General features: G+C 37.7%; 2 protein-coding genes across 11 annotated transcripts in view; one reads left to right on the forward strand and one right to left on the reverse strand.

Annotated features, from left to right (window-relative positions):
* LOC139150896 (putative oxidoreductase YteT) overlaps window positions 1-5,368 on the reverse strand; it is a 31,058-nt gene extending 25,690 nt beyond the window's left edge. For 3 of the 9 annotated variants that reach the window (XM_070723351.1, XM_070723350.1, XM_070723348.1), the window contains exon 1: window positions 5,167-5,357. The gene's annotated coding sequence lies outside the window, so the exon portion shown is untranslated. Of the gene's footprint in view, window positions 1-5,049; window positions 5,077-5,166 lie in introns of those variants that run through there. The other 6 variants (XM_070723352.1, XM_070723344.1, XM_070723349.1 and 3 more) reach the window with 5 other exon arrangements.
* Window positions 3,182-10,022, forward strand: LOC139150898 (uncharacterized). Of its 2 annotated transcripts, none has more exons than XM_070723355.1 (3): window positions 3,182-5,149; window positions 7,268-7,391; window positions 8,693-10,022. In XM_070723355.1, exon 3 carries the CDS (start codon window positions 8,808-8,810, stop codon window positions 9,774-9,776), a length of 969 nt encoding a protein of 322 aa, XP_070579456.1. In that variant the 5' UTR covers window positions 3,182-5,149; window positions 7,268-7,391; window positions 8,693-8,807; the 3' UTR covers window positions 9,777-10,022. The 2 variants fall into 2 exon arrangements, with proteins under 2 accessions (XP_070579456.1, XP_070579454.1); XM_070723353.1 differs by having other exon boundaries at window positions 8,696-10,022.
* The last annotated feature ends 855 nt before the right edge of the window (window positions 10,023-10,877 follow it).

Genomic DNA, 10,877 nt, shown 5'->3' on the forward strand with positions numbered 1-10,877 from the left:
CAGTGAGCGATCGGATCTCGACCCGAAAGCATCGACCATATATCGTACGCGTACTCTTATCGCAAAAACTTCAGAAATATCTGCAAATTAGCAAGTTTTTCCTTCATTTCTAACTGCTGACTACTCTAACCGTTCTCCGATGCCGAAATTGGGTAAAAGACGGAGGCAGAGTGTAGCTGCTGGCCGAGTGAGCGGGGCGCAATCGAGCAATGCCGCCGCCGTGCCGCGCTCAAGCCCCCGCCCACGTGGTGAAAATGACGACGTTCCGATCAGCGACGTCGACGGCGATCTAAACCTTTCTATCTGTCCTCATCTCCTTCTATTCTCGATCTTTCCTCTGAAGTTTTACTTCAAATATTTGGCTTTTGTTGTTATTCTAACTCAAAAGATAGTCAAGCCGATCAATACGAAAAGGTGAAAACAATGTGTTCACTCCGGATGGTTTCTTCTCGGTTTTATGCAATTGCAGTAGTGACCTCTTTTTAGTAAATATGATGAAACATGGCCGTTTTACGAGGTGTCCGCGGCTAGTGATGTTGATTTGTTGTCCCGACAATTTTTTAGAAAGTTCAAGCTTATGAAGGCACGGGTTACTATGGCAAACGAGCTAGGCAGCCATGTGGAAAACATCATTAGCATGGGGCCAGGTCAAATAAAATCAGCAATACGAAAACTGTTGGACCATCTCAAAGTAGCTGAAAATAATGAACACATTGATGCTGCCACTGCAGTTCTGTTTAGTTCAAACCGTGCACAGTTTTCAAAAAGCCGCAGTAGGACAAACACTGGCCGAATACTTAGCCAACACAAAGTCATAGGTGTTAAATTGTCGGGCAATGATGAAACAGCCCTTTGGAAAGCACGTTTAAAAAATGATAAAGAGTTTGCCAGGAACCTGTTAACACCTGATTTCTTTAAAGAGGCCACTACTGCTACAGACTTTGATGTACTGCCCCTTTCTATTAAAACCTGTCTGCAAAGAGGCACCACTTCATTTGAAAAAACTGATGAAATTGGGAGTGAAAATAAAAATATGAAACTATGGTCAGATCTACAGGCAGAACATATGTACATACATCTGGGTGGTGGTCTGTCTGAGGCTGATTATGACGGTCTTGAAAAATCACTGAGATCTGATGAAAATGTATCCCGCCTTCCAAGGTTGACTGCTGTTAAAGGCCACCTCCGCAGATTTCATGATCAAGTTGTCGAAACAAGCAGTGAAAATAAGAAGGGGTGGCGGGTGGCTTGCATTGAGGATGCCATTTGGGCTCAATTAAATGAGATAATCAAAGAAAATAAATTAGACATGATTGATCTGGAGAGGCCTGAAGATGCCAACAAGGTAGAAATTGTTGTGGGGAGGGTGGTGATACCTTCGCAGACAGTAAAGGGATCTCCCAAAATTTTAAAGTATTTGCCATAAGTGGTGCAATTAGACTGATCAGGTTTGAGGGGCAGGAAGTGTGGCGTGACCAAAATCCCCAGTCAGAAGATAGTCGTATCCCCTTTGCTGTGATCAATGCTGCAGAGTCAGATACAATGATTAAAAAGGAGATACTTCCTATTCTAAAAATAACTGAGACATTGTCAGAGTCTGGTCTCAAAGGCATAACATACAAGAGAGTACTTGAAGGTGATGAAAAATATAAATGCCTTGTACTGCAAAGAAAAAGCAACAAATTCTTTTGCAATTTGTGTGTTGTTTCAGCTGATCAGTGTCACAATATCAGTCATAGCTGGGAGATGACAATAACATCTGATGATATGACAACATGGGCTGAATCTAATGCTAATGGTCAGACAGCTGTTCCAATTGTGAACTATAATCCAAAAACTGATATACAATGGATCATCTGCATGCTAAATTGAGGAACATCGGAAAATTTATAGATGAGCTTTTTACAGAAGCTGAAATACTAGATAAGAAAACAGAGTATCTGTTAAAGTATGCAGAGTTACCAGAAAGTAATCAAATGAATATTGATAAATTCAAGGATCAGCTGTCTGACCAATTTAAGCTGAAGATGGAGGTTAACAACGAAGCCTTCCAAAGTGTTGGGGCAAGCTAGAGAGCAGGACCAGGCTAATAAATTAGATATGCAGCTGAAAGCAGCCACTGTGGCATTTTCATTTGATATAAATGAAGAAAGTACACAAGACATGGATGACTGTGTGGAACAATACATTAAAACTTTATTTAACACAGGGGAGAGAGATAAAAATACAAAAAAGTATGAGTGCATCATTTGCAAGGCTCCATACAAATCAAGGTCTGGTGTATTCAGCCATATCGAGCACAGCCATCACAAGTTGTCCCGCAAAAATCTGTTGAAGGAGAAAAAACAACATGATGATAATATCTCTCAGTACAAACAGGCCATTGTGAATGATATCAAGAACATTATATCTGGTAATTCAGACTCGGGTCAGACAGTAAAAATTAAATGCCCCCAAAAATATCCAGACGTAATTTCTAAGTTTGACCTAATTGACATTGAAATAAAAAAAAGGGGCCAAGAAGCAGATTTGGTGAGTCTTCAAAAACACAAAGAAGCTAGGCTACTGAAGTGTAATACACTGACAATTATAATAAACTTATAAATTATATCAATGGCTCAGTCAAATATGTCCCCCCAGAGAAAGACTGTGAAGGAAAAGTAATTGAGGACCACCATAGTGGAAAAAGAGAATTTCAGAAAATAAACAAAAAAGACATTACAGGACAAGTTGGTAAATGTGGAAAGCATTCTCTATGGGGGTGATGCACCATTGAGTGTACTGCTAAAACTACAGTCCTATTTGCGTAGCAAGGGGATTATAAAGAAATACGGTGGTGGTTATGAGGTGGAGCATGCACTCGAATGATGGATGAGAATGTTCTCTCTGGATGTGAGAAACTGTTATGTCACTCTGAACATGCCACCAGTATATTTTCTTTGATTAGAGATTATAGAATATTAAATAGTATTATGAGTATTACACATTTTAATGAGAAAACATTCCATGCATTAAATAGTCAATATGGTACTGATGTTAACGACTTTGCTGAACTGTGTGACATGTTCAGTGAGAAAGCTAAAAGATGGCTGTCACGCATAATCACTGAACTGCCACACATGACACTTACCAACTATATGCATAGTGTTTCCCATCATGGCCCACAACTCCTGAAAGAGACAATGGAATTAACATACACAGTAGTTCAGGTATTGAAATGTCACATCAGAGGATGAAAATGGATATTCGACGACACCTGGGGGGTGGACATTGGGCCAAAACAATACTTGTAAGATGGCTTATGAGGACAGACCGACGCATTTTGCAGAGCACACCAATTAAATTCTAAAATGCTGGTTGCAAGGTGTGCAGCTGTGTGATTGTATAACAATCACACATTGGTCATCTGTCAGCTAAACATGGGTAATTGTCTTTGAAGTTACATTTGATTACTTGTAAAGTATTAAAACTTAAAATCCTAAAAAAAAATGATAAAAAATAAAAATACAAAAAAAAACCATGAGCAAAGCCAGTGGGAAAAGGTCATGGACTGCCAAATAATTTTGCTTGCGTCAGTATACCACCACCATTCCACAAAGTCTGAAGACAAATAAAAACCTGTAAAACTGAAGTAAATACAAAGGTCCATGACACTAGGTTGCAGGATCACCGGATATTTGGAATATCATGGATTTGCTTGATGCTCAGCCCCTATAAAGAAAAAATGATTAACAGTCAGTTCTATAGACATTTATATAAAGAACAATTAAAAATTTAACTGTACTGCAGTTTGTAATTGAAAAATTGAAGAACACACTGCCATGGTATTGAACATGATTATTCATACGTTTTAGTTGGCTTTGAACTCAGCGGGATTCTGTATGTTGGAATGGGTGATCATCAACGTTCATACCACATACATTACAATACAGAGAGGGGGTGTTTGAGGTAGGGGAATAGAGTGTAGATGTATAGCAGGAAGAGATGTGAACTTACAAGGATGATAGGTTGCGGTCGCGAGAAGATAGGGTAGAGAACTTGAGCCGGGAAGATAGGGTAGATAACTTGACCTTTGCACCTGGAAAATATTATATAAAACACATATATTTAAACTATTTTTCAACCCAAAATATCTCAAAATATGTGTTGATGATGCTACAGACACACATGGCTACAGCGTGTATTGTTTTAAACAAAATAGTGTATGAATGACGTTGAAATATGCAGCAGCACAACGTGAGCGGGTCGTACGTACACCATTACAATGCATTTCTGAGTAGTTTCATGATGCTATGATTATATCTCTGCTTAAAAATTACATTGCATCGCTAAATTTGTATCTAGTTTTAGCAAACAAGGGCGCTCCTATACTCATAATATATCGTTGGAAAGCTTGGGACGTACGCTAGAAAAGTACGTTCTTATTTTTGTCTTACTTATCCACCCATAGCATAAATGGCGCCAAAAGTTTAAGGAGGACACCAAAATTACAAAAATCCACCATTTTTTGCAGAAAACCGGAGAGAAAACAGAAAACGAGAACGTACCTTTGCAGCCATGCTTGTCAACACTGCCGAGGTCAACCTCATATGCCGATGATTTTGAAAACGGTGAAGGAGATACAGAAAAACCTCTAAAATCTGACGTTTTCTACAGCTAATTTGCATATTTATTAAAAAAAAAACGGCTGGGAGTTGAAAAAAAACTCAAAAAGCATCAAAAACGTGAAGAATGTGAGATTCACTCCACATACAGGGGAACGAGGTTACAACTAAGACCCTCTAGGTAACCGGTGTTAAAGTTATACACTAGATATCGGCGAAAATGGTCGAGCGCCCCCACTCGGCCAAAATTTTACATTCGTGTGGACAGAATCTGCTGCATCCTGGGATTTTATATGTGCTTTGCCACGTACGTTCATTTTCGAATCCTCATAGTAACAGTTACCAGAGTTACTGCAGTCGTATTGCTTCCGATCGTCGATCGAGACTGAAAGTCTGCCATGCACCGGGTTAGGTAGACTACTAGAGTTATCGTGCCAATTAATACCTGAAGTCAGTGTGAATTGCAGGTCTCGATCACTCCACGAAATATGACCTTGACCAGATGGATACTATGATTTGATTAACATGGAGATACAATCCGGCAGGTAAATTCAGGACATACCTCATTACCTGAATGTACACAGCTGACTAGACTCTCGACAGTTTCTCGTACCTGCTTTGCCAGTGTGGAAAGTGTCGTAGAATTTTGTACGTATTTGTATGATTAACCATGTCCGAGAGCCGGACGAGCACTTGTTCCCAGCGAACGGTGCGTTGGGACATGCACTCCCACAGCTGCAGCAGCTGCAGCGGTGCGGCAAACAGTGGGATGAGGGCGCTGTTGCAGGGCGATTGAATGAGCTGGTATTTACTATAGTACTAGTACACAGCCGGGGAAGAGGGACGGAATTAATGTGGGGTGGGCGGAGGGGGTGTCACTCAAAAATTGAACAGGAAGGGGGTATGCATAAAAAAAGAACAATAAAAAGGGAGTGTGCAAATATATTTACGCATGACAGTTGTTCAAAGTATCAAAAATAAATTTTATTGAGGTCAAATGTTGAAGCTTATCAGTAGGTTTGGGTCCATAGCTGTGGTGTTTTCGGACGGGATTTCTGCCTTTTACGGGCTGGTTTTGACTTTTACGTTATTAACCCCGGCACCACAATAACGTAAAAGTCAAAACCAGCCTATAAAAGGCACAGCTATGGACCCACAGCAACTGTATCAGGAGAGGGGATTTGTCTCGCCAAATTTCAATTTAGTGATCATAACTTAACTAGGAAAATGAATCTGGCAGAAACAGAAGCCCAAAATTTCACTACAGATAGTGAAAGAGTGTGTCATAGATGTGAATGAAATGAAACATTACAAGTGTCATTTGTTATTTTCATGTAAAAAGCTTGATGAATTCAGAGAAATACCATTTAATAAAATGTGCGGTTTATCTATCCTCCTGTAAAATTAGGGAACGAGCACAATTAACGGCAGGGGGGCTGGAAGAGAAAATATGCAGTGCATAAGCTTATATTTTTTACATTCCCCCCCCCCCCCCCCAACACCAGCAAAAATTTTAGTGGCCCCCCCCCCATAACCGGAAACAAAATTTTTGTGGGCCCCCCCCAAAAAAAGAAAGATTACATAGGTACAAAGTTGTACACATATATATAATCCTTATAACTTTATATGCTTTAGTGAAAACAACATTCTTGCATTCTTGAAATAAATAATAAACAAATAAATATATAAATAATTAACAAACAAAATAACATATGTTCAAGCTTTACTACCTGTAACACCTACAGCTACTTTTCAGTATTGTGTTGTGCTATTTTAATCTCAAAGAATAATGAAATTACCAAATACCTTATAAACAATCTACAAGTTCATTCAGTGCTGTTATAGTTGTTATAGTTGAAGCATTTTTTTAGACATGAATTATTGTTAATGATGACAGTGTTCACTGCACATCTCCAAGTTAGTCTAATAAGCTCAAGTCAATTTTCAATAATAATATTGCCTGTGCATTTAAAGACGTCCATTTGTAAGCAAAAACGTTTACAGATACATGTAATCGATTGTGATAACTTGCTTCATGACATGTCACCAATGAGATGGGCTATTTCGGGCTCTGAAAATCTAAAATTCCACAACAATCACCTACTTGAATGTGATGTTTGATCTAAAATGTTAAATTTGCAGAACATAGAATACCAGAGATGCAGTGGTGACATATATGGGTTATATACGCTCTCCAGATTATCCCAGAATGCATTGCAGCGAGCTCTATATTAGCACTTGAGAAATGTATTTTTTTGCATATACAGTATTGTATCATATTTTGTAATTTAAGACGTCCCTTAAATCGCCAAAAGCAGTTCAGTGTCTCGCGTTTCAATGAGTGACAAATGTATCCTGGGAAGCATCAGCCACAATGACAATAAAGTTTACTCACCCTGACTCGAAACGCATCATGCAGCTAAGTAAGAGTACAATTGAACCATTCAGTGATTGTTCATTAATCAATGATTCAGAAATCGTTATCACCGAGATTATCCTTCACCACTTGTTACTAAAATGATTAATAGAAAGTAGGACGTCTCCTTCATCTTTGGGATTACTCATTTGCCGTTATATGTACAATGAGAGGTATTTGGGATCTTTTTTTCAAAATATGGACTCCATGAAGACATTTGTTTCAATAATGTGGTATTTATTACCAGATAAACAAGCTTATAGATGCCATGACCAAGATACAGCTTCTCTAATGTTTTGGTGTGTCTCGGTATGAAGAGGAGAGACAGCGCTGGTGTGGAAGCATAGAACATTCAGTCCATTAACTTAAAGGTGAGTTAGTGCCAAAATACTTATCAGAACTTGTAATGATTGATCATCCAGTACATAATACAAGACAGAGTGTCGATATCAGATTGAATTCTTTTTCTATCAAAGATCATGGGAAATAACTTTCTAGAACATATGCTGACAGAGCTTTTAGCAGTTGTATGCCCCTATACTGTGGAATAGTTTGAGAAATTCCTTCTCTTCATCAAAACTCTTAAGATCTTTGTTTTTCAGCAATGTTACTGCTCAATTGGATATTATTTTACCTGTATTATTTCGACATGCCATTCAGGCACATTACTTCAAAATAACAAACATATTTTTGGGCACACCCTTCAGCCATATGACTTTCATATATCAGATATATATATATATATATATATATATATATATATATATATATATATATATATATATATATATATATAATTATATATATTATATATAATAATATACACACAAAAATGTATACAATGTGCCCTCCGGTTATCACCATAATGGCTTTATGGCAACCTCTGAACTTGGGCACAGAGAGTACGGTATATATATATATATATATATATATATTATATATATATATATATATAATATATATATATATATATATATATAATATATATATATATATATATATATATATATAATATATATATGCCCATACGTCATTAGAATATATATATATATATATATATATATATATATATATAAATATATATATATATATATATATATATATATATATATATATATATATATTCCACCCCTTGTTTTACCTTTGTCGCGCATAAGGGGGGTCACCGTTTTAGAAAGTTGGAATAGGGGGGACAGCCACTTTTTGACATCGGCAAAAAATAATCCGTTGCGCCCCTCCCCCCACCCCCTCAAGGCTAAAGAAACTAACCAGTCCCTAATTTGGGATAATTGGATCTTCATATTTTTCAAATTTCTCAAAGTGTAAGGTCGCCTGTAGCTGAATGTTGCAATATAAATAATTAGTCATAAAAACAAGCGGAAAAAGAAAACCAGATGAGTTTACATTTGCAGATTAAATCAACATTACTTCACCATCCAATAATCCAAAATTAGTTCTGTCTTGAGTTACATGTACTAAGAGTTGCTATGACTACAATGCTAATCAGTATCAGTATCAGATTTTAATTACTTTACATAAGACTACATGAGACAGCGACACATTGCTAGTTAGTCGACAGTCAATTGAGTTGTGTATATAGCTTTCGTAGAGGTAGTAATAAATGTATTGAAAACGACATTGAACCTCGTCATTTTTCATGACATGATGGCAGCAGTGAACTACTGAACACCAAGAGAAAAGGAAGACGAAGATGGCAGCGAAATCAAAGATCAAGTCTCCTGAAAACTTCAGCTTCAAGCCCCCAGAGTGGCAAGAATGGAAGCAGCATGCTTTGCAAGATACCGGCTCATAAAAAGCTCAACAAAAAAGACAGAGAAATCCAGGTAAATTATCTTATCTACCGTATGGGAGCTGAGGCAGAGAAAATCCTCACGCGATTCAAATTTGATGCAGAAGCAGATGCAAATGACTATGAGAAAGTCTTGAAGAAATTTGATGAGCACTTTGTTCCCAGAAACAATGTCGTCTATGAAAGGGCATGTTTCCGCCGTCGTGTACAAAAGGCAGGGGAAACCGTGGAGGCATACGTGAGAGATCGTTACCATATAGTCAACAAATGTGAGTACGATGACAGGGATGAGCAAATCAGAGATCAGTTAATCTTTGGTATTCAGGATAAAGAACTGTCACGGAAACTACAGTTTAAACCCAACATAACGGTAGAAAAGGCTGTAGACATGGCAATGTATTCTGAAACAGTGACCCACCAAGTAGCAGCACAAGGAAAGGTCCAGGCTTTAGATGAAATTGCACAGAAAGGCAAAGGCAAAGTTTGGTCTGGTAAAATCCCCCGTAGAAGTAAAAAGGAGGAAAATTCCAGAGGTGCTTGCACTAGGTGTGACAGTAAACATGAGAAGGGTGATTGTCCAGCCAAAGGAAAGCAGTGTAATAAATGCAATAAAACGGGACACTTTGTGGCTGTCTGCAGAAAGGTGTCAAGGAAAGAGCTAGGTCACTATACCGCCGAAAGTAGTGATGAAGTTGGGTCAGTAAAAAAATCACTTTTTCTTGGAGAACTTTCCAGTGCGGGAAAAAGACAGGGTGACTGGCAGGTAAATTTAAAGATTAATGGAAAAGTAATGAACTTCAAGATTGATACTGGAGCCGACATCACGGTCATCTCTGAAAAAGCACACAAACGCATTCCGAAGGGCGCAATTTTGAAACCCCAAGATATCAAACTTATCAGCCCAGGAGGTAAGCCAGGGATCGAAATCAACTTTTTTCCCTGGTAGTCCCATTGGGCTACCATTTTCTGAAGTTGCATGTAGCCCGGTGACAATGGCTGGTAGCTCATGCATATTTTAGTTTAGGGATATTGTTTTTCATTAAACAGGCAAGAAAAAGCAATTTTTCAAGATTCTTCCCATGAAGTGAATTTTCTAGTCATTTGATGTGAATACTTACACACTTAATACCCAAAGGAACAGGTATAAGCCCCCCCCCCCCCCAAAAAAATGTTTCTGGTCCTTGACATTCAGCAAAAGTGATGTGGCGACGCGGTTTTCTTTTTCCCCTTTTTATTCTTAACAATGCTGGTTTGGCACTATTGATGCAACAGATATTGTCTTTTATCACTGGCTGCATAATACTTCCGTTTTCTGTTCAGCATTTTTGGACATGCAAACAGGGATATCAAGGATAGCTGTACTGATGAGTATGTAACCCCAAAAATGCCATGACGCACAGGTTCTGAAAGGACACACGCAGTGACCAGAAACAATCATATTTTTTTGGCCTAATGCACAACAGTGATACTCAAAAGTTTGGTGGCCTATTCACAACTCGTTTCATTCTCAGAGTTGTATGAAAATTTTGATTTTCGTCATGACCACGACCATGACCTTCTCAGCAGGTCAAGACTAGACATATTAATAATAAGAATAATCTTTATTACCCTTAATCATATTAATATTACAATTCAGTAATGAATGTACATCTGAGTTGTGCTGTGATAAAGGGTAAACGGAAACGGAAAATAGCAAATGCTAGTCTAGTCCGTTCCCAAAGCCACTTGATGTTAAAGCAAGAAAAAGAAGAAGAAACAAGAAAACTGAAGTATATCGAGGGTAGTGTAACACGAAAGTAGCTGGACTGCAAAGTAACCTAATTGTAACAAAGTAACTAAGTGAATAAAAGAACAACTACATAAATAAATATATAACTAAATAGATACATTACGAGTAAGTAGAAATACGTAAAAAAAAACTATAAAAAATGTATAGAAAATATATATATATTTAAATATGATATACATATTTGTAAAGTTGAATAAACTCTTCATCACTTAAAATACTAATGTGTAAGAGTTGACTTGAAAGTGCTAAGTAACTAAG

Source organism: Ptychodera flava, chromosome 15 (genome assembly GCF_041260155.1).
Source record: "Ptychodera flava strain L36383 chromosome 15, AS_Pfla_20210202, whole genome shotgun sequence".
Classification (NCBI taxonomy): Eukaryota; Metazoa; Hemichordata; class Enteropneusta; family Ptychoderidae; genus Ptychodera; species Ptychodera flava.

Bases quoted from the DNA above. Each gene is read 5' to 3' on its own strand.
- LOC139150898 (XM_070723355.1), top strand. From the start codon at position 8,808: ATGCTTTGCAAGATACCGGCTCATAAAAAGCTCAACAAAAAAGACAGA.